This window comes from Muntiacus reevesi, chromosome 2, assembly GCF_963930625.1.
Source record: "Muntiacus reevesi chromosome 2, mMunRee1.1, whole genome shotgun sequence".
In the NCBI taxonomy this organism is placed as follows: Eukaryota; Metazoa; Chordata; class Mammalia; order Artiodactyla; family Cervidae; genus Muntiacus; species Muntiacus reevesi.
The window spans coordinates 29,524,083-29,549,270 of NC_089250.1; the positions used below are offsets into that span (position 1 = coordinate 29,524,083).

Sequence of the window (25,188 nt, forward strand, 5' to 3'; positions counted from 1 at the left end):
AACAAAAAGACAAGAGAGAAGTCTTGCCATGTTTTCATACACCATTAATATCGCCACTTGAGAATAGTTGTTTAAAATGTATAAATTCACTCAACTGCACAATCATCGCAGCCTTATATCCTGTATCTACCACAAGAGTCTCATTAGAGACACTGTTAAATGCTTTGTTGAAAAGTGCACAGTGATGGATAGAGTAAAGCCCCAATTGGGGCAGAAATGTAAAAAATGCTCTGTATTCTTAAAAAAACTATCAAAATTGCTTGACAAATACACGATTCCAAATTTCTGTGTCTAGCTAAGAGCTGAGTATTTCAGGATCTTAAACCTGGATCCTCCTGGGATCCAGCAGGCCAAGACGGTCACTTGGCCAGATTCAAATGTGAGGCTTCTAGAACCTGGGCTGGTGGTTAGGAGAGAAAGTTGGTGTCCTAGAGAGATTAACTCAGTTTAGAATTGCCTCCCTTACACAACAGGGCCACATTCATCCTTTAAAAAAATGTGACAAATTTCAACAGGTCATGACACCTAGGAAAACCCAGAGTAGGGAATAAAGTGTGACCCCAGGTTATCAGGATACCAGTAGCCTGCTTTCAGAGAATTGACCCATTGATAATAAGACCCTAGCCAGTGACAGTGGGTAAGGGGAAAAAATCTAGTCCCTGGGAGGAAGGGACCAGAACAGAGACTTTGTCATCTTCCCTATATTTTGTGGTTGGGGAGGGTTCCATTTACTATGAGGGCAGGAGGGCAGTCCAGACCCATTGACTCTGACCAATATGTGGAACCTAGAAGAAGCTTGTGTCTTCTCAGAGGGAAGGTGGGTACCCAGAACTAATCACCAGGCAGACTACATACAGGACGGCAACATAACAGGACTGTTCTAGGATTTCAGCAATTAGTGGCTTTTTGGAAAATTAATTAGGGCATAGCTGTTTTACAATATTATGCTAGTCTTTGTTGTATGATGAAGTAAATCAGCTGTGTGTATACATATATCCCCTCCCTCCTGGGCCACCCTCCCATTCCACGCCCCATCTCATCCATTTAAGTCACCACAAAGCTCTGTGTGCTATATGGCAGCTTCCCACTAGCTTTTAGGGAGCATATTCTGCCTTTACGTCACCTAGCAGCATCTGAAATCATCATGGGCACATACTCGTTTATTAATTAACTGTTATCTCCTCAACTGCCTCCCCTGTATTGCTGTGTTAGAGCTGGGATCTTGTCTGATACATGGCTATATTCCTAGTGCTTAGAAGAGTTTCTAGAACATAGTAAGTACTAGGTAAATATTTATTTTATAAATGAATAATATGAATATTATAATAGTGCAGAGTGACATTCACTATTTGGCATTAAAATGTCTTTACCTGTTCACCAGTGAAATTCTGAATAAAGGTCATATCTGTAGAGTTAATGATTGAAACCTGAAATCAGAGAAATTAGATAGGTTATTTCATTTGGCATAGAACTGGAGAACTTTTTTAAAAGTATAACTTAAATCCTTTATAAATGTTTGTGAAAAGTCATAAACGGTTGGCTCTATATGTAAAAAAAAAATAAGTAAGCCCATAGAATGATCTTAAAAAAAATTCAATTGAATTTTTGTTTATGGTTTCTGGAATTCTTTCAGACAGAATGCGCACTCACTAATTGGATGTAAAGAAATGATATTTGAATTCAAGAATGTTGAGAGCAACTAATCTAATGGTCAGTTAATCTAATCAAAAATTTAGTCTAAATTTCATTTCTGTACATGTGCTATTATGGGAAATTGATGATTATGGCTTCTTGCAAAAAAAAATTGAAAGTGTTATACATATAGCAAAAATATTCCTTTTAAATTCTATCCAGCCAGCCTAAAATCTATAGTTATTACAGGCTGACCAGACTTTAAAAAATTATTTTAAATGCTTTTCTTTTCACAAGATCTACTTATGTTCCTTTCCTATTTTTATGGCAACTAGTGTAATGGGTGTGAATATTAGCTCTCCAAAATTCGTATCTTTCCAGAACTTCGGAAGATGAGCTTATGGGTCTCTGTAGATGAAATAAGTTAAGTTAAGGATCTTGAAATGAAGTCATAGTGGATTTAGGGTGGGCCCTGTGTCCAACGACAGGTGTCCTTATAAAAGGAGGAGAGGACACACAGACATAGATGGAGGAAGACCACACGGAGGCCAGGGCAGAGATGGGGATGAAGCTGCCACACGCCAAGGGAAGGCAGAGCCACCTGAAGCTGGAAGAGGCAGGAAGAGTCCTCCCGTGTGTGTGAGAGGGAGCATGACCTTGCCATCACACCTTGATTTCAGATTTCTGGCCTCCTGAACTGGGAGAGAACAAATTTATGTTGTTATCAGCCACCCAATTTGGGGTCATTTCTTATGACAGCCCTTGAAAACTAATACACTAGGGACATAACAATCGACCTTATTGTGTTTACTGTGTGAGGCATATTAAAATGCTGATCATATCAACAATGGGATCCTCTGCAATTACTCCCAAATTATGCACAAGGACAGGGCTAACTTGATGGGTATGTGACCTGTGCAGTCAGGCAGGGCCCTACACTCAGATGAGCCCTATCCTTTGGATAGCCCAGCTGTCACTGTCCTAAAATCCTTAAGAATTTCAAACAAGGGGCCAGGCATTTTCACTTCACACTGGGTCCCACAAATGATGGAGATGATCCTATACGTGGATCAGAAAAGAATCTAGTCTCCCTTTTCATAAGCAAACACGTGTTTCATAAGCAAACACGTGTGGATCTTTAAGGGCACTTTAAACGATTTCAGAGATTTAAATCTTTAAAATGATTACAAAACATGATTCTTTGCACATATGTAAAATATCCTGTAACACAGTCTCAGTACTCACATATCCAAAACTCTGTGCGCCTCTTGGGACTCCAGCAACCAATTCTGTGATGAGAAGTCATTTAGAAGGTCAATTACATGGTCTACTTTAAAGCTATGCAACAAATCAGCTAAAGATGGTACTTCTTGAATAAGTAACTATCATGGATCACTTAGACAGCTGGAAGTTTGAAGTTACAGTTTTGCACTGGCCTTTGCCTCTGCTGCAGAAAAAGGAAACAGGGGACTCAAAGTTGTACTTTGAGAATCACCTGTCTCCACCAGAGCCTCCATGTTTCAACCTCTAGAACATAAGCCTGTCTTCTCAGATCTGTGTGTGATTTGTCAGTTAAACCTCTTATTCTGGTTTCTCCAGCTTTCACTGTCTTCTGAACTAGTCTCCTGTACTACTGTACAAAATAACATCTCATGTCCCACTCAGGGACAGTGTTGAAGCAATTTCAGTTACCTCAGGAGAAACCACATATCGTAAATGATTGAGCCTGGACACACTGGAACAGAATTCTAGGGAATCCTCGTAGCCAAGAGTATGCAAAGAAGGAAGCTTTGATAATAGAGGTAAAAGAAGTAACTCTGGTGTAAAGGGGGCTGCATGTTCCAATGCACAATGATATGGCTCTAGATTTTGAAAGCAATGGTTTTAGTCCTTGGGTCTTCCATAAACCCAGAATCAATCCTTGAACCTAACTTTTTCCAGTCACCTACAAAAGACAGGAGTTGGAACTGATTGATTATCAAAGATCTTTTCAGTTCTCAGTTCTGTAAATCTAAACTATCCTTTGATTCATTTGGGGTTAAAATGTTAGTTTAATTTAAAGGAAGGGAGCCTGGGAAAAAAGTTCCCTTCCATTCAAATTTCCCTATCCTCAAACCTGCTCCTAAATGTATAGCACAAATTCTAGCATTAATTCTACCCCACATACTAAACTCTAGCAGAGTTGGGCATTCATGCTGTGGGAGTGTTAATAATCAGAGAAGATTCATTTGGGTTTAGATGTTGGACTTCTAAGTAGTATCAATAAATTCACTCATTCAATCAACATTGACAGGCAACCACAGGCTACAGCAGGGAATGAAGACAAAATTCTCTACTCTCATAAAGTTTATACTTGAGCTGGAAGAGGCAGTTAATTTGAAAAGTAGAGGCCATTAAATGTCATGTTAGAAGGGGATGAGCATAGAGTAGAAGAACTAAGCAGGTAAAATGGTACTGGGAGTGCTCAAATTGGGAGGAGGAAGGAATTATGATTTACCTGGTGGCTGGGGAGATCTTGGCAAGAAGATGACAGGTTAGTGAAAACTGAAGAAAGTGAGGGAGTAAATATAATGGAGATCTGGGAGACATATGTTATAATTAGAAGGAACAGCACGTGCAAAGGTCCTGAGGTAGACGTGTGTCTGGAGAATTCAAAGAACAGCAAGGAGGGCAGGATGGCTGGGGTGAGGAGTAAAGGACAAGGAGATGAGGTTACAGTAAATAGGATCTCATGAACAGAGTCTTTTAGGTCATTGTGAAGACTCGGAATTTACACTGAATGAATTGGGGAAACATTCAGCAAAGAAGTAACACAATGTGACTTCTGTTCCTAAAGGACCAGTTGCCTACTGGATCTAGACTACAGGAGGGCAAAGATGAGAGCAGGAAGACCAGTTAGGAAGCTACTGCAAAAGTGCTGATGGAGACCTGAGAGTGGGGGCTGCGGAGGAAGCGAGAGTCAGATCCTGGCTGTCTTTTGAGTTTAGTTAGCAGAACTGACTCACGGATTGGATAAGGGTGGGGAGGGGAGGAAAGGGCACAATCCAAGGCTGACTTGCAAGGTATTTTGCTTGAGCAGCTTGGAGGATGGCATTGTCACTTGCTGAGATGGAGCTGACGGAAGGGACAGCACATTTAAATGGAATGATCAGGAGTTCAGGTATAAGCACAGTAAGTTTGCAAAAGCCATTCAAATAGTGATGTTGAGTGTTGAGTAGAGATTCTAGGTCTTACACTTCATTCCAGCTTCATGGGTACATGTATAGATACATGTATGGATGTTTACTATGGGCACCTAAAGACACCATGGTCAGAGAAAAGGGAGTTGACTTACTTCAGGATCAGACTTGTCAAATAATAAAGATGAAGGGGTATTATGCTAGCTGAGATACATGGCCACCACGGCTTCTCACATCCCATAAACATTCAGAATTTTGTTAAAAAACAGAAATGTATTGTGAAGTAATTTTCCTTCAATAAAAAATAAATAAGTTTGGGGGAAAAAATAGAAATCAACCATCATACTAGGAACTTTGGAGCCTGCAGCCTCATACGGCTACAATACTATCAAGTTATTTAAATGTAATGTTGATTAAAAGTTTCAGAATCATTTAAAAATCACATTCCTAAAAGAGCTTTTCAGGTCACTCTACTTTCCCCCATGTTTTATAGATGGCTTGATTTCAACCATGTCTCTCACCTTGCTGAGAGTCCCCAGTAAACTCCCCAGCAGCAACTGAATATCCTGTTTTAAAGAAAAGAGACAAGAGAATCAGACATTTGATGCCTTTACAAATGATCTATAATCTAGAAACACGAAAGAACTATCATAGCACTGCTCTGTGCAGAAATCCTGACAAATACTGTAATATAAAAGTCTAGAATTCTATAAAGAGAAAAACTAATCAAGCCAAGATGTACACTAAATCTCAGAAGTATAAGAGAGCTGCGCCTTCTGAGTGTGGCTACATGGTTGGATTCTGAGGTCCCTTTTAGAAGTAGGAATGCTTCATTGCTCATCTTTAGGTGTGATGGTGGTCTTTGCATTTCAAGAGTTGCTGATTCATCATGATCAGATATCATTATTCCAAAAGGTTAACTCTTACGCTACGGTTTTGCTATTTCTGATCACCAACAAGGCCTCCTTCTTAATACCTTAGCTGACCTAAGAAAAATGCACAATGTGAGAGCTGCAAATTAAGTTTTATTTGGGGCAAAATGAGGACTATAGCTCAGGAGACAGCATGTCAGATAGCTCTAAGCAACTGCTCCAAAGAGCTAGGAAGGAAGGTCAGTATATATGCGATTTTGGTGAAGGGGGAGTATATGCAATCAAGCACATAATTTTTCACTGAAGGTTTCTGTTAGTCAAAAGGAGCAGTTGTCACCATGAAGGAATTTCGTGCTTTTCTAGATATGAGGAGATACAGGAACTGGGGCTCATAAAATCATCTCCTGAGAATATCTAACTATCTGAAGACTTGTTCTGCCAGTTTTCCCAGAGTATAGAGCGCCTCATTTCTGCTCTCCACCCTGAACTCCTTTCAGGAGGGTGTGGAAGGTCAGCAACTGCAGCAGCACATGACTTAAGCCTTGCAGAGGTAGATGACAAGTGCCCGTAGCAAGTGTCAATTTGTACTTGAACCTTCGATGATAATTCCCCACAAATTATACTTTGCTCTAAAATGAGGTAAGGTGATAAAAGAGAGCTACACTTTTTAAAAGTTCATTAAGGAATCAAAATGCCAATACAATATCAAAGAAACAATAGTGATGAAATGGCACTGTGTGGCTCCACATTTTGAGAACATTTCAGCAACTGGAAAGTTTTGTGTTCTTTCTAGAAACTGGAAAAGACTACCATCATTTTGCCAGGTAGCACAGGGCATCCTCACTGATACACAATATCTACAACTGGCAAAATATTTTATGTGCAATAGCCTGTCAGGGAACCTATAAAATAGCTATCAAACTATGTCGACTATACATAACAACTGAATCAAAAGACAAGAAAGGTAAGAGTCCACTTCAAGCTAGTAAGAAAATTTCCTTAAGGTGCCATATATTATCCGATAAGTGAGGGATAAATTTGCCTCAACATTTCATATGCTTGTCTTTTGAGAAATCACAAATAACTCAAGCAATGCATCTCACCAAGGTAACTGTCATCGTAGGAAGCTGGAGCCACTTCTGTCTGCTTTTCTCCCGCCAATTTCCTTAGGATATCCTTGAATGAGTAGTTTGCAATGATATCTGCAATACTGGCCGTGATCACCTGACCTGTGCTCAAACAGATAGGTTAACTGAATGAATGTGTGAGTCAGGCCCTCCCCACGCAGACACAAGGCATTTGAACAACATTCATGCTCCTGAAAATGATCATGAGATTGCTTTACATTTTTGACAGTGAATTTCCCTGCCTCGCTCTAGAATTGCAAGCTAAAGTCGCTAACAGTTGCTTAGAGCTTTCCATGCTGACAGAAGAACTAAAGATGAACTATATAAATTTTTTATATAACATTTTTTTCTGTTTTCCTCTTGGAATATAATTGCTTTCAATGTTGTGTTAGTTTCTGCTATACAATGAAGGGAAACAGCTATGTGTATACAGATATCCCCTCCCCTCTAGGACCTCCTTCCCACCCCCACCCCTGCCATCCCACCCCTCTAGGTCATCATCACAGCACTGAGCTGAGCTTCCCGTGCTACCCAGCAGCATGGTAGGCTATGAATGTCAATCTTAATCTCCCGATTCATCTCACCTTCCCCTTCTTTCTATCAAAATATTGTTGATGTACAATACTATGTTAGAGGCATGCAGCATAGTGATTCAATATTTCAGAGATCGGTACAAGATAATGGGTATAATTTCCTGTGCTATGCAGTATATCCTTGTTACTTATTTTTTTCACATATAGTAGTCTGTATCTGTCAATCCTATACCCTTTAATCGCATCTGTTGTCCTCCTGGCGTTACATACTTCTTACACATCCAAATGATAAACATCTAAGAGTGAAGACACCTATAGGCAAAATTTACGTGACTAAATTTTTACTCTAGACTATTCTGGCTACAGGAAACATCCTCTAGCTTTGAGATCATCTAGCCAAAATGTATCTTGTTACAGATGGGAAAACTGTGACCTAAAGTAGGGGTCTCTGAGCCCGTGTAGCAGCCTGTGGCCTGTTAGGAACCAGGCCGAACAGCATGAGGTAAGAGGCCGGATAGCAAGTGAAGCTTCATCTGTATTCATAGCTGCTCCCCATAGCTCACATTACCGATTGAGCTCTGCCTCCTGTCCGATCAGTGGCGGCATTAGATTCTCATAAGAGTGTGAACTCTATTGTGCTTTAATCATCCTGAAACCATCCCCCACCCCCAGTCTGTGGAAACATTGTCTTCCATGAAACCGGTCCTTGGCGTTAAAAAATGTTGGGAACCTCTGCAAAGAGTTTGAGCACATTCACTAAGGTCACGTGGTTTTGCTGCTGGAAAATTCTGCATTACAAACAAGGTCCTCTTTGGCCTTCTAGTAATACTTTTTGTGTTCTCTCAGAGTAGAGATGTATTAGCTCGGAATCACTTGCTAATTTAAAAGATTGTAAAACATATCAGCTTACAATAAAGGAAGAAATTACACAATCTCTAAGTCATTCACACTTTATGCTAAAATATATGCACAAAACATAAAAGTAAGACAATGGAAAGCAGTGAGGCCCAGTAAGATACAGAGTTTTAGCAAAAGAGAATCCATGGCCACCAACATTGATATGATAAGAACACTGGCTAATCTCCCCAAATAAAGTCACTATCAGAAGTCTTGAAACATGATTGTACTGAGATAGACATGAATCAAAAAGACGGCCAGCAATGTTCCACTAAAACTTTTATGCATTCCCATATTTATTATGGACATCTAAGGAAAAAGTGTGATCTCATGTTCTTTGGGAGAAAACTGGAGGACTGCTTTCAAGAAACTAACACTGAATATTAAATTTAAAGCCAAATTATTCCTTGGGAATTCACCCATTCCCACAGTCATTCTGTTTGAAGTTCCCAAAGAATAAAACTGTTAAACCAGGCCATAACTATCTCCAAGTGGCCGTGACTGAAATGACTGCTCTTACATTAAGATGATTGTATTTGCACATGCGTTTCTGAACAATGTCTGTATAATGTGCCAATTTTCTGTGGGTAAAAAAGTTGAACATCCCCTCCCTCCTTCCATGAACACATTGTCTTTGCTTGTTTCCTTTAGTTGCTTCTATAGATATAATCTTAAGACTGAGTAAAAGTTTAAAGTATCTGTCTCAGACAAATCCCTGTGCCCTTGACATGGCTGATTTTCAGTCTATCATCAGTATCATACCCTTTTATCAATGTAAAGAAAGAATTATGTGAAATTAATCAAATGATTTAAAACAAAATCTTTTCAAACATACACATTTTATTCAACCACTGCATAAAATATATTACCTTCCAGTTTACAAAATAATGTTTAAAGGCTTCAAAGGTTAATTCTTTGATGTTCATAGCTGTATACTTAAAAATTAAGCTAAACAGTACAGTAATTTCATGTAAAATTTTACCGTAAATCGATCTCACGTGTATCTTTCACATTGGCTTTTTAAACATGATCAGGTGTCTTCCATTAAAAAACAAAAAACACTTCACTCAGCTATTCATCTCTCTCATATGCTACTCTATCTTTATTCTAAACTTGACAGCCAAAATTGTCTGTATTCTCTGTAATCTCTCTTTAGGCATCCCATTCACATTCCTGGCTTCAGTTATCACCAGTATGCTAGCTCTTATTTTAGCCTAGATATCTTCTCTGAGTTTAAGCTCACACATCTAAATACTTACATGAAAACTTTTGGACATCTTAAACATGTTCATATTCAACATAACCGAAACAAAACCTCATCATCTGCCTTCCCTAGCCCCCTCGCAACCCATCGTCTTCCATCTTCTAGTGTTCTCCATCTCAGGGACTAGGATCCACCTACACCTATCCAGTTACAAAAGACATAAACATATTCATGGGACTTCTCTGGCGGTCCAGTGGTTAGGACTTGGTGCTTTCACTGCAAAGCACAGGTTACATTTCATCTGGCAGCCAGCATTCAGGGGACAGGACGCCCTGCATGGGACCACCCCAGAGAAGCCCCCTATGTTCTCACAGCCCTGTCTTGACATACTTTCCTTGCCAGTATCATGCCTGGAGTTTCTCAAGTATTAGGCTGCCCAAAATATTCCAGATGGTAATCTCTGCAAGTTCCTACTCATTACTGTATCCTCAGCATCCAGCACAAAGTCTGGCATGGCCTCAATATGCACTTGATGAATAAAGGAATGTAGCTGTCACAGTATTGTAAAGTATCATTTATATCACAAAGTATCAATGCAAACTGAAAGGATGCTTCCTTCACTGGAGAAACTAACCATTTGGAGATAAAATTAACATAATAAAAAGTCAGCACTTGATGTTACTTCTGTTTCATCTCCTTGTTAGAAACAACCAAGGGGATTTCTTCTCTGCTAACAGGACATACCTTGCCAATAAAAACTTCCAGGGCCTCCAACTATAAGGTCTCCATTCTACAAAACAGAAACAGCAACAACAATAGAAAAACTGAGATTATTTTTTTAAAGGGTGAGAAGTCACTGTTCATAAGCATTGCCCAAACAATTTGCATACATAAAGTAATTTTTAAAAGAGGCTCTTATATCTGAGTTATGCAAGTCATTTTCTTTCCTTTTGTAGCTTTGTTATTTATGTGTTATCACATTAAATAATTTTAATTAGATTCAATTAGGTAAGCAAAATTTTCTCCCCTGAGAATATATATATATATATTCAGACTTTTGGCACTGCCTCAGGTAAGCAAAGGGCTTTCCTGGTGCCTCAGATGGTCAAAAATCCTCCTGCAATGTGGGAAACCTGGGTACAATTCCTGGGTTGGAAAGATCCCCTGGAGAAGGAAATGACAACCCACTCCAGTATTCTTGCCTGGAGAATTCCATGGACAGAGAAGTCTGGCGGGCTACAGTCCCTGGGGTCACAAAAGAGTCGGACACAACTGAAGCAACTAACACTTTCAGGTAAGCAAAAGATTGACATGTTTCATGAGGCACAGTTCTGCAGACACGGTCTTTCGAGACTATAGCAGTGAAAAGAAAATTTGGTTCTTGTTTATTTCAAGGTCACAGTAATGCCTATCTTTTTCTACACATCTGCAAACCCATCCTTTCCCAAGAGAGAGTGTGAAAACTCCAGATAAAGATTTTCCGTTTTACTTGTCACTCCACCTTCCATATCCTGCATCCTTAGCTTTCAGTGGGGAAAAACACACAAGACAAAGAAAGTAAGATTTTAGATGTTGAGATTTATATATTTTTCAAAACCATGGCATCTTTGCCTCCTATAGTATTACTAGATATCTCTGTTTTTAATTTTGTGAAAGGATATGTGAATTTTAACAGTAATGTGAAATCTAATCATTCAATTACTGCTGACATAAAAATTATGGATTCTTGTGATCTTTTTAGAAACATATTTCTTTACTAAGTTTTTGCCATTTTCATTTAAAAGCAGTCTTGCTTTCCTGTGTATTTCTTTTCTATTAACAGATTATCACATGCACAGATTATTACAAACAAAAAAATTTACAGCAATTGCCAAAACAGGTTAGGTATATACCTAAATGTTATTTTGATGGTGGCAGTTATTAGGGGGTAGATAGAAGTGGGAATGAGAGGCAGGGGGTTAAAAAAAAATCAAACAGATAAAATAAATTTTAGAAGCTATAAGACCAAAAGAATTTACCTTATAAAAATCCAGACTAAATCCTGCTTGGCAGTAACCTTGGCCTTCAGGATCAGCATTGCCTGGAATGATTAAAAGATATAAATATATAATGCTATCATTCCCAAGATATATTTTTAATAATTAAATTTTAATATTTTTATATTTTTAACAACAAGGATACTCTCTTGTTTTCCCTATAGACTTCTAAATTTAAAATGATCAGTATGTGTTCTTTCACTTATTTAAAAATTTATTCTAAGTAATTTCTTAAAGAGTTCAATCTGTTTTCTTATCCCAAATGGCACTGTCATGTTATACTAAGATCAATAGGATTACTGCTCCTCGAAGTTATGATACTAGGTTTTACAACTCATGTTTATTTGAAGAAATAATATGTCCATCTCTCAATTATGTTCCAAGCTGCCCAAATGGCAGTAAGGTGTTTCCAGGCACCCATGTGTTCTGACTGAAGCAATGCTACAAGACAGAGAGAGCTAAACTGGCTCACGTGGGTGGATACTTTCCGCTGGGAGCCCGGATGAGAGTTTTAATTTTCATGATCTTTCATACAAAATTAACTTCAAATTATTCTATTATCATTAGGTAAATTTGGACATTGCATTTCTGATCACAAGGCATCTCCCAGGGACACTAGTGTTTACAAAAGCGAACACTCTAGCAACGGCTTATTTTACACTCTCTGCAATGCAATTCACTAAGTGAATGTCCAATTGGATTTTATTACACAGCTTTTTAAACCATAAGCAGGTCAACATGTGGATTCCCAGCATATTAGAATCCTGGAACATCAGAATGAAGAATGTACTACTTGTCAATTGTACTTTAAAAGACCATCTACGATTTCTCAAGCACTTAAATTAAAACCAAAATACAGTTCAGTGGAAGGAATCTCAATTATTATACTATTAGATTCAAACATGAAAATTATTACCCCTTTCTTATCAAGGATACTCCTGAATGGAAACTAAAATAAGAGGGCAGGAAAGGAAATGCATATCATCACAGGAAGAATTTGTAGGCTGGACACGTGCTTGTTGCAGACAATTTCTGAAATGGATCTGGCCTTTGCAGCTTTTCCTAGAATGTCTTCTGTTTTTTCTTTTCTTTGGTTAGTTCTTAGCTAATTTTAGCACTGTCATCAGCCATTCTTTCCAGATGCTCCCTTTATATTTTAAAATACTTTTTTACTTCATATACGCTATTGTGGTTTTTTTTTTTTTTGGCAGTCTGGTTTTAATTCAAATGTCAATTGATGTTTTGTGGGCTCTTTTACACTAAGTTCTATTTTTCCAGCTTTGCTGAGGTATATTTAATATACAAAAATGCACATCTTAATGTGTACATTTTGATGAATTTAGACATATGCCTGATAGCATGATACCACTACCACAATCAAGGGAATAAACATATTCATTACCTCCAAAAGTTTCCTGTGCACCCCCTACCAAACAACTATTGCTTTTTTGTTTGTTTTTTTTGTGGTGAAAACAATTAACAGATCTACCCTCATAACAGATGTTACTGCACAGTACCTTACAATATATTTTATTTTATAACTATATTTCTGGTTTGTAATTATGAATGTTGCAGAGTTTCTTAAAGTCTTATCTGTATAACCTCAAATGTCCAGGTATCATTCTTCTAGAAGTCCATGTGTGTAAATACTTGTATGTACTCAGACATATAGATGAATACATGATATATGATTATGTGAATACACATGTGTAATCTTGACTATATTTAAAAAATAGATTTTAATGCATAAACCTTTTTAGAAAACCTTTTGAAAACCAACTCTGACTTTTTCAATATTGTAAATTATTCAGAAAGGAAGAAACAGGACCATTCTTTGAAATCACTTTGCTTCAAAATAGGAAACTAAAAAAATGGAAAAAAGAATAACTTTTCACAAAATTCATTAAGAAAATAACTAACTTCAAACACTGATGTGGTGATTATGACAGAAATGGGAGGTTATTTCCTTTGGAAAGTAAGTTTTTCTTTTAGAATTATAGTTTATGAGAGCTGAAGGAATCTTTCTTCCCAGAACTTCAGAGCATCTGTGAACTTTACAATTATGTCCCAGATTAAACTCAGCAATTCAGGGAATGATGCTGTCATGTGTTGGCTTTCCAAGGAGACTGGAAGGGTGTATGTAAACCATCGCCACGTGAATTATGAATGACCGTAAAGTGACAGGCATGTCATTAATATGAATGAGGAGACTACCACCCAAAATGCTCAAAGTGTCAGTAGCGGGGCTTTGTGGTGTGAAATGAACATGAGTGGCTTCTTGGAATCCTCTTTTGAAAGTAATATGTCTGTTCTGTGATACTGACCACACACTCATGAATAAGCTGCCTTGTATTAATGAACTGTGAACTCCTCAGAGAACACAGGAAGTGGGCTCTTTGAGTGCCTTTGCAGAGGAAGTACTCCCAGTAAGAGAGAGATCAGGAGGATGTGAACACTGGAGTTGTGTGCTAGAGAGGAAAGAATTCCGGCCATTTGTTTGGTTATTCTTCAATTCAACATAAACTTCACTACTACTTTTGTCAAGCTATTCTTTTTTTAGGAAAGTAAGTGCTAAATAAATTGGCAACATAATGTACACATGTATGTAATTCAAAATGCAAGCATACTATAATTTAAATTTTTAGATAATAATTCAACCTCCTCCTGAAACTCTTATCCCACAAGTTTAGATGCCTTGTGCAGTATTTTAATCTGAGCTCTCCCATCACATGGGCAGTCAGATAAAAGGCAGAACAAAAAGCAGTAACAAGTTTTCTAAACAGTCATCCTTGATGGTGGTTGGAATAAGATACATCATCGAGGCAGGAGGCATGCAAAGGATGGACTTGTCATTTCAGCCATAACAGTTTACTGCTATGGGGAGGTATTTTTAGTAAATCATGAGAAATATGGTATGGATAGGTGTAAAACTCAATTAAACAAGTTCGGGTTTGAATCTAAGCTCTATCATCAATTGTATGAATAAATTCAGAATTTATTTATTGCTCTACCTGACTTTCATCTTAAGCATAATAATACAGTAAGTCCCCTACATCCAACAAGTTCAGTTCTCAGTGTTGGTAAGCCCAATTTGTTTGTAAGGTGTAAGTCCAACAAAGACAGCCTAGATACTGAACTAAGACAATCAGCTATATAATACTGCACTGTCATAGGTTTATAAAACTTTTCACACAAATAATATGTAAAAAACCAACACAAAAAATAAAACATTTTCAATATAACAATACAGTAGTACAAGCTACATCATCACTGCTTTTACACTTGCTTCCAGACATCGTGGGCTTGAAATAAAGATACTGTACAGTAAAGGACACAAACGCACAATCAGTTGTAGAGCATGCATGCGTGTGGCCATGCATGCCAGACGTGTGAACTAACTCACGTGACTGGACAGGCGACCCCACATTCACATTTTAGAAAGTTTGCAACTTGAAGGTTCACATGTAGGGGACTTACTACAATGACCTCTTATTGAACCCAGGGGCACAACACCTTGAGTGGAACATGACATGAAATATCCCTCTTAATGACTGTTGCCTGTGCTTGGAAAGCCCCTGCTTCCCTGCTGTGATAACTGCTCAGAGAAGCCCTTCCCACCGTCTTGTCCAAACAGGCTCCTCTCCCCACCCAGGCATGTCACTCCCTACTCTCTTGCTTTGTTATCTTTTTCTTTGTAGCAGTTTTCACTACCTGACGTTTTATTAGAAACATTTATTTGTAAAACTTTTTGTTGGGATATAATTAACATATTAGTCCAAAATGTACAACAACAATAATATGGATACACTGTGAAATGATTACTATGGTAAGTGCAGTTAACATCCACCACCACATAGTTACAATTTTATAAAGCACTTAAGATCTGCTTTCAGAGCAACTTTCAACTGTACAATATGGCATCATTAACTATAGTTCCCATGCTGTACGTTACATCCCCAGGATCTATCTTGTAACTGGAAGTTTGTGCTTTTTGACCACCTTCACCCATTTAGCCCACACCCACACCCCTACCTTGTCAACCACCAATCTGTATTCTTTTATTGTGAGTTTGTGCTATTTTTAAAAGATTCTACATATTCATACAGAATGTTTTTCTTTTTCTATCTGACTTATTTCACTTAGTGTAATGCCCATGCATGTTGTCGTCAATGGCAAGATTTTATTATTATTTTTTATGGCTGAATAATATTCCATTGTGTATATATCTATATCCAATTTCTATTCCACATTTCCTTTATCCACTCATCCACTGATGAACACTTTGGTGGTTTCCATATCTTGGCTATCATAAATAATGCTGCAATGGACATGTGGGTACAGATACTCTTTCAAGACAGTGATTTCATTTCTTTTGGATAAATACCTAGAAGTTGAATTGCTGGACCTGAACTTACTTATTTACACATATGCTATCTCTCTTCTGAACTAGAATATGTTTTTTGAAGGCAGAGATTTGCTTTCTCTTGTTCTCTGCTTTATTCCCTTAACAATAGTCTAATTAGTGCTTATCATTGAGACCACAGACATCATTGAATTTATTACCTATAGATATCATTGGGTCTATTACCTATGAGCAGCATCTCTTTTAAAGCCATTCAAAGTAAAATTCTGAGTTGACTGATTATTCAATTCAGCTGACATTTGCCAAGATGTGAGAAAGTGCCTGGTTTATTTCAGTATTTTAAAACAGGAAGGTATGATCTTCTTACCAAAATCCTCACCACAAGCTCCCAGAATTAACTATTTCATTCCCAGCCCTTTTGATTTCTACATTTTAGAGGCCTCTTTAAGAACCTTCTAATATCCCTGATCCACTCTTCACTGTTTGATCTCTGATATCAATTTGCTCATTATCTGGCCTAAATTAATCTTGAAATTCAAAAATATTCACATGAAATAGGTAAACTTTATTTATGGCTTTGGGGATCTAATTTGGGTTGAGTTTTTTAAAATCATTATCCTGAAATCAGTCATCAGAATGTTGTTTTCAAAGCCATTTCTTTCTCTAACATGGTCTTGTGAATTATCAAGAATAAGAATAAAACTCCACTGGTTTCTTGCTGGTAAACCCCAATGCTCTACATGACAGAAAAGTGGAAGAATTCACAAAAGGACTCTGAGTAGATCCATGAATCCAGAGTGCTGTCCCACCGTCCTTGTGTAATATTTCCAGAGGAAGTGGTGGAACAGCGGTGCTCCAAAGAGGGCACTTGCAGGCTTGCTTTAAAGGATACCTCACCAGGAGATTCCCAGAACTGCCAGATGAGGCGTGGACTCCAAATGTGAAAAATGGGATTAAACACATAAAGAAGGAAGGTATATCATGCTGACAGCCTGAGTACCCAAATGCCAAAGAAAACAACAGCCAGTGAGAACACAGGCCGGATGGAGACCTGTTCATGTGTCTCTAGGTCCAACCATGCTAACTAACACCATTCCTGCAATTAACAAGTGGACAGTTAGCATTTTTCAAATGCAGAGTGAGTTTTGAATAAAGACGGAGAGCTGAAGGCCTAAAATAAGAAGCCAATCAATTTGACTGCAGAATACTTAGAAGCAGAAAATTTCTAAAATACAGAAGAGGATCAGCAGAATTCCATGTCCTGGTTCTCATGTCACAGCAAAGCCTCCTGTAAGACTGTCAATCTTTTACGCCATTGCTTTTTTCCTTAGCAATGGTGTTTTGGGATCACTTGCAATGGCTACGGCAGAAAAACTAGTGAGCTAAGGTCAGTTTCAAGAACAAAAATAACTTACTGTTTCGACAAGGAGAGTACTCAGCATATGCACTGAAATTCTGAATTGCTACATAACAAGTGCCGACTGGGTCCTTTTCTGGTGTTGGTTTAAGAGTTCGCCAGTGATATAATGGAGCGCAAGCCTGTGAAACATCAAAGACAATAAATATTTTTTTATGTAGAGTCCACATACTATGCTTTGATTTGGCTTGTTGAATGGACCTAAATTTGTAACAAACAATGCTAAATTATTAGATGACTTAACTGACCTCCAGTATGCTAATGAGTACCTTGGTAGTCAGGATTAATTAAACTTCCTAAGTCAATTTCTCAACATTAATACACAATAGAATTGGAACAAATTAAACATATACAAAAGAATGAGATTTTGTCTCACAGGATTTTAAATCAAATAAAAGTAGCCTGACAAAAGTAAATATTTATGAACGGTAAAGAACTCATAGTTTCTTTTTTTTTTTTTAAATTGAACCGGCATAAAGGCAAATGACCATTCAAACAGTGAATGAATTAGTGCAATATCTTAAAAAGAGAACTAGTTCCTTTCTTTGTCTAATTTTTACTTGAAGAAAACTCTTTTCAAGTCAAAAGATGATGATGAGTTTATTAACCTCTGTTTTGTGGATTCCCCTGGTTTATCAGTGAGGGTGTATCTTATGAATTTTTTTTAAACAATGAGTTACATTTGGACTGATACCACCTTATCACAGTGGGCTTATTTTTCATTTAATGATTTTTATCCATGACAAAACAAAAATTAAATAATGGTAAGAAAAATATGATTCTTGAGTGAAATCCTCTGGTTGCTTCTTCAGAAGCTTGGATTATAACAACAGCATGCTATTTGGAAAGATTATCAGATATAAAAGATGATACGTGAAATCCTTTTTAAGCAGAGAACACTGTTCTAGGAACAAGAGAAGCAATAAAAAACACATGCACCTTTATGACTTCCGTTTTGCTAGCTTGAATCCTACATAAGTGTGTTCTTTTCTGAATATTCAAGCACTCACTTCTAAGGATACAGAAATACATATATTTCTAGAATATGGAACCACTAGCTTCTCTCCAAATTTGATGACATCACACTTGAAACAATGCCAGAAAATGGAAGGCAGATCCCAATTTTAAAGTCTTTTCACAATTCCAAACACATCCTTGGTAATCAGTCTAATGTGTAATGACTTTTAGTAAAGATTACTTTACAAAGTAGCACCCTTCTTACTTGAGAATATAAATTATCTTTACTCAAAAACTTAAGTTTGGGTTTTTTGTTTTTGTTCTTTGTCTCCTTCTAGATTGTAATGTCTTGGCCAATACTGAAAAACTCTCTGACTCATCTAAGTTTCTTAACTTAGAGCCCTATTAGTGATCTGAGAAGGTATATGGTTAAGACATTTAACATAATGTGGAATGCTAAAAAGGAGTTTGAACAGGAAAAGCACTACCTATGTGACTCAGTATAAGCTAATTCACCTCACTTTCCACATCACCATAGAATATTTCAATGCCATGAAAATTCTTTCCAGTGCTTGCCTGCTTTCTGTCCTAAGAAGTTATCTTTTTTTGTACCAGTTCAGTTTCACACAGACGTGAAGCACAATGATATGACAATATTCGGGCTTTGACCCAGATTTAACATGTACACATATGATTCCTGAATATTCAAAACTATATACTTCTGTTCGTAGCAATTTGATGTTCTAACAATTGTCACAGAGGGTAGAATTTAATTCTTTATTAAAACTGAAAAGGGACTTTATAGCATTCTATTTCCTATCGCATAATTTTGAAATTGCAAGCATGCCCCCAAATTAAACATTTTTATTATGAACATAGTGTGTCATTTATATTTTCAATGATTCTGAAGACTTTTACAAATATTGAATAAATGCACAATAATGTTGCAGATAAATTTTGAAGACTTAAAATCAGTACGGTATCCAAAGATTTTTTTTAACCCCAAGTAGTTATAGATGGAATTAGCTTTTCAAGAGTTATTCACATACATCATAAATCACTAAAGGATTAAAGAGTTTGCTTTTTTTTAAAACCAATTCTGGAATTTGAGAACTATATTAAAGCAAATAACAATTCTACAGAGAACCTACTATAAATGCTGTATTTGTAACTAAAGAGGGTTAGCTATATTTGATACCTGTTTTATGTCAAATAAAGCAAAGCATTTTCTTTAGATACTTATTCTTATTTAAACAAATCCTAAAAGCCAAAGTTGTTGCTTTATTTTGTAAGTAAATTAGAGCCAACAGTAAAAAAATTCCCCAAGAAAATATATTTTCAGATCAGCTTAATATCATTTTTCTCAATAAATTAGACATGTATTATCACTTAGAACTACAGAGAAGAGAATCATAAAGTCACAGTATTTTAAAGCCAAAAGATCTCTATCTGGGAATGAGAAATATTTAAAAAGTATCAATGAACTCAGAGAACCATGCAATTGGTAGTTATATATTTTTATATATTTATTTTAATAGGAGGATAATTACAATATTGTGATGTTTTTTGCCATACATGAATATGGGCACAAAAACAGAAATATAGATCAATGGAACAAAATAGAAAGCCTGGAGATGAATCCACACACCTATAAGGTGTTCACCTTATCTTTGACAAAGGAGGCAAAAATATACAAAGGAGAAAGGACAGTCTCTTCAAGTGGTGCTGGGAAAACTAGTCAACGATGTGTAATAGAATGAAATTAGAACACTTTCTAACAGCATATGCAAAATAAGCTCAAAATGAATTTAAAGACATAAACATAAGACCAGAAACTATAAACTCTTAGAGGAAAACATAGGCAGGACACTGTGACATACATCACAGTAGGATCCTCTATGGTAGCTGTGTTTTTAAAGAAAACTTTCTGATCGTTCTAAAGAGGATCAATGATATCACAAGAGATTAAAACAATCCTAATACTAGTAATACTATTTTTCAGGTCAAATTTCTATCAGCCTTTTAAATCAATCTTCAGCAATAAAATATTTCCCTTTTTAGGATTTAGCTTTTATTTTTCTATCTTCCTTATTAGTTTTTTAAATATTTGAAAAGATCTACCCAATTTTCTGGAAAACTAGCCTTATTTCCTATTGCTTTAAAGACTAAAGTAGATTCTTTAATTTTAAGCACTAATATTTTTGGTAATGCTGATAAGCTTATCTTTGAAAGTCTGATACGTTCTTACATGAATGGATTTTTGTACATATGAGTCCTAAAACATTTCAGTGTACGTATCACTCCATAGCAGCCCCAATAGCACACAGCTGATACTCACCACTACTTTTCCTTTATGAGCTCTCACTGTTGCTCCAAACCATTGATTTGATTTAAATTCTATAGGTTCCTTGGTTCCATTTACTCTTATCTTTCTGTTGTCTGGCAAGGAGGACATATAGATCATTAGTCATTTGTAAAACTTGGCAGCCAATTAAAATACATGATAATGAATCTGCCCATTAAAAAACAATTTTCATACACATAGTCGGAGGTGGGGGTCTATTTGATTAAGTCTAAGCTAGACTTTTCACTTAGAAAAATACTAGTTCAATGGAAATACATATTTGAACATGACAGTTCACAACTTAAAGCATTTTTTAAAAATGATTTACATTTTCAAGGATAAGGCTACTGCAAACTTGATGTAGACTCTGACAGTCTGGAATCTGGTCGTTGATTTGTATCAGATGGAAGACCAAACATTCATAACTACTCTGAGGAATTCCAAATCTTTTCTGAAAGAAAAACTACCTGGAATCCCTTTGGTCCAGGAAGCACAGCTTTCTAGGCATGGCCTAACTGGAAACTTGAAGGACTCCAGGTTCCTGGTTTTTAACTGAGTAACATATGTCTATGCAGCCGCAGAAAATAACACCTCAACACAGCTTTATTCACACTTGGCAGATGTCAGCACCAGGGGACCATCTGAGTAAAAACTCAACCCAGTTATGACACACTTCAGGTCTTAATAAAAAGCAAATACCTTTTCTTTCACTCCTGTTGCCAACTGACATATTTCCCACATGGTTCTAACTGAACTTCCTCAGTAATGGTTAATGAATTTCAAAAGACATTTATAATAGAGCATCTTACCAGTATGTGCTCTCTTTGGTATGCATTTTGCTTTTCCCTCCTTGACTCTATAATGAATGCATTACAAATGAACTTTTAACTTCTATTAAGTGAGGCCAAAGTATAAAGGTAATTAATATTCAGTTGATTTTACATATGATTACAGACTTTTCAAAGAAGGAAACTATATATATATTTCAGTTCAGTTCCGTTCAGTCGCTCAGTCGTGTCCAACTCTGCAACCCCATGAATCGCAGCATATCAGGCCTCCTTGTCCATCACCAACTCCCAGAGTTTACTCAAACTCATATCCATCGAGTCAGTGATGCCATCCAGCCATCTCATCCTCTGCCGTCCCCTTCTCCTCCTGCCCCCAATCCCTCCCAGCATCAGGGTCTTTTCTAATGAGTCAACTCTTCGAATGAGGTGGGCAAAGTGCTGGAGTTTCAGCTTCAACATCAGTCCTTACAATGAACACCCAGGACTGATCTCCTTTAGGATGGACTGGTTGGATCTCCTTGCAGTCCAAGGGGCTCTCAAGAGTCTTCTCCAATACCACAGTTCAAAAGCATCAATTTCTCTGCGCTCAGCTTTCTTCACTGTCCAACTCTCACACCCATACATGACCCTGGAAAAACCATAGCCTTGACCAGATGGACCTTTGTTGGCAAAGTAATGTCTCTGCTTTTTAATATGCTCTCTAGGTTGGTCATAACTTTCCTTCCAAGGAGTAAGCGTCTTTTAATTTCATGGCTGCAGTCACCATCTGCAGTGATTTTGGAGCCCAAAAAAATAAAGTCCGACACTGCTTCCACTTTTGTCCATCTATTTTCCATGAAGTGATGGGACCAGATGCCATGATCTTAGTTTTCTGAATGTTGGGCTTTAAGTCAACTTTTTCACTCTCCTCTTTCACTTTCATCAAGAGGCTGTTTAGTTCCTCTTCACTTTCTGCCATAAGAGTGGTGTCATCTGCATATCTGAGGTGATTGATATTTCTCCCAGCAACCTTGATTCCAGCTTGTGCTTCTTCCAGCCCAGCATTTCCCATGATGTACTCTGCATATAAGTTAAATAAGCAGGGTGACAATATACAGCCTTGATGTACTCCTTTTCCTATTTGGAACCAGTCTGTTGGTCCATGTCCAGTTCTAACTGTATATATTTAGGTCTTAACCAAATATTGACACTTGAATATGTCAGAAGAAAATTGTGAATTTCCTTCTTTAAAATATTATGCTTTAGATGTTTCTGAACTTTTAAAAACTAAAAAGCAAGTTCTGGAAATCCTCATCTAAAATACACACAACTGAAGCATCTTACAGATTAGAGCATAATGTTGAAAACACAAACATTTCTGGGACTTCCCTGGTGGTCCAGTGGTTAAGAATCCTCGTTGTATTGTAGGAGATGCAGGTTTGATCTCTGGTCAGGGAACTAAGATCCCACATGCCATGGAGAAAACAAGCCTGCGTGCCTCAACTACTGAACCTGCGTGTCTGAACACTGAACAACTAGAGAATCTGTGCACCTCAACAAAACATCCCGCATGTCACCATGAAGATCCAATGGAACCAAATAAATATTATAAAAAGAAAATATAAACATTTCTATTTGTGTCTAGGCAAGAAAGATCATCCCTGGAGAAGGGAATGGCTAATCACTCCAGTATTCTTGCCTGGAGAATTCCATGGACAGAAGAAGCCTGATGGGCTAATAGTCCATGGGGTTGCAAAGTCGGACACAACTGAGTGACTTTCACTGTCAGACCATTTTTCTAGATTCCACATATGTGTATTAGTATAGGATACTTGTTCTGCTCTTTCTGATGCCTTGATCTGCAGGCAGTGACCTTTCTGACCTTCCCAGCCCCAGTCTTTCCAATGATCCAACATATACTTCTCAGTCTGCACGAAATTCCTTCCTGGCTATAATACTCTGTGCTTAGTTGCTCAGTCACGTCCGACTCTTTGTGACCCTGTGGACTGGAGTCCACTAGGCTCCTCTGTCTGCAGAATTCTCCAGGCAAGTATACTGGAGAAGGTTGCCGTGTCCTCTTCCAAGGGATCTTCCCAACCCAGGGATTGAACCCAGGCCTCCTGCATTGCGGGCAGATTCTTTACCATTTTAACCACCAGGGAAGCCCAAAGTGGTTTCTATCTGCTGACCAAACTCCTGTGACATGAAGCAATGCATTTTGGATAGGACCACACATCCCTCTGGAGCAGAAGGATGGCGCAGGTTACCCAAAGTGCACTGTCAACTCCAGAGAACCCTTGGAAGGGCCAGTGGGAGACGGTGGAGCCATTAGTTACCAAAGCAATTCTCTCCTTGGTATATCCCAAACTAAGCCAAAAGCTAGAGGAAAGTTTTATAGTGACTGCATGTGATTTACAGCTTCTTAAGTGCCAGGAGGGGTGAATTCGCATTTAGAATCAAACCCCATTCCCACCAGAGATGCTCAGAGGGCTCAAACAAACCTTTGGCACACCAGGACCCAGGGACCCCACAGAGACTGAGACAGAACTGTCTTTGAGCACCTCCTGTGGAGGTGTGGGTCGGCAGTGGTCTGCCGCAGGGACAGGGACTCTGGGTGTGGATATGGCATAGGTCCTCTTGGAGGAGGTCGTCATTAACCCCACCATAGAGCTGCCAGAACTTACAAAGGATGGAAAATTGATTCTTGGAGGGCACAACAGAACCTTGTGCACCAGGACCCAGGAGAAAGGGACAGTGACCCCACAGGAGACTTGCCTGTGGGTGTCCGGAAGTCTCCAGAAAAGGCCTGGGTTGGTGGTGGCCTGCTGTAGGGTTGGGGGCACAGACTGTAGCAGTAAATGTATGGAATCTTTTGAGGGTGGTCATCACTATCATTACCTTCACTATAGTTTGGCCCCAGGTAAATAGCAGGGATGGAACACACTCAACCCATCAACAGAAAATTGGATTAAAGATTTACTAAGCATGGACCCACCCATCAGAACAAGACCCAGTATCCCCCTCAGTCAGTCTATCCCATCAGGAAGCTTTCAGAAGCCTCTTATCCTTCTCCACCAGAGGGCAGACAGAATGAAAACCACAACCACAGAAAACTAACCAATCTAATCACATGGACCACAGTCTTGTCTAACTCATAGAAACTAAGAGCCATGCCGTGTGGGGCCACCCAAGACGGATGGGTCATGGTGGAGAGTTCTGACAAAATGTGGTCCACTAGAGAAGGGAATGGCAAACCACTTCAGTATTCCTGCCTTGAGAACCCCATGAACAATATGAAGGCAAAAGGATAGGACACTGAAAGATGAACTCCCCAGGTCAGTAGGTGCCCAATATGCTACTGGAGATCAGTGGAGAAATAACTCCAGAAAGAAGAGATGGAGCCAAAGCAAAAACAACACCCAGTTGTGGATGTGACTGGTGATAGAAGCAAGGTCTGATGCTATAAAGTGCAATATTACATAGGAACCTGGAATGTTAGGTCTATGAATCAGGGTAAATTGGAAGTGATCAAACAGGAGAAGAGTGGACGTCGACATTTTAGGAATCAACAAACTAAAATGGACTGGAATGGGTGAATTTAACTCAGATGACCATTACATCTATTACTGTGGGCAAGAATCCCTTAGAAGAAATGGAGGAGCCATCATAGTCAACAAAAGAGTCCGAAATGCAGTACTTGGATGCAGTCTCAAAAATGACAGAATGATCTCTGTTCGTTTCCAAGGCAAACCATTCAATATCACGGTAATCCAAGTCTATGCCCTGACCAATAATGCTGAAAAAGCTGAAGTTGAAGACTTACAAGACCTTCTAGAACTAATACCCAAAAAATATTTCCT

At 38.1% G+C, this 25,188-nt stretch overlaps 1 protein-coding gene across 1 annotated transcript in view; it reads right to left on the bottom strand.

Moving 5' to 3' along the window:
- The window catches only part of ITGA8 (integrin subunit alpha 8), a 185,300-nt gene that overhangs the window by 135,100 nt on the left and 25,012 nt on the right, over nt 1–25,188 (bottom strand). The window contains exons 3-10 of the mRNA XM_065921168.1: nt 20,556–20,656; nt 17,259–17,382; nt 11,463–11,524; nt 10,189–10,234; nt 6,787–6,912; nt 5,333–5,377; nt 2,878–2,921; nt 1,371–1,427 (exon numbers count right to left, since the gene is read on the bottom strand). Coding sequence (XP_065777240.1) covers nt 1,371–1,427; nt 2,878–2,921; nt 5,333–5,377; nt 6,787–6,912; nt 10,189–10,234; nt 11,463–11,524; nt 17,259–17,382; nt 20,556–20,656 — 605 coding nt within the window. The remainder of the gene's footprint in view (nt 1–1,370; nt 1,428–2,877; nt 2,922–5,332; nt 5,378–6,786; nt 6,913–10,188; nt 10,235–11,462; nt 11,525–17,258; nt 17,383–20,555; nt 20,657–25,188) is intronic.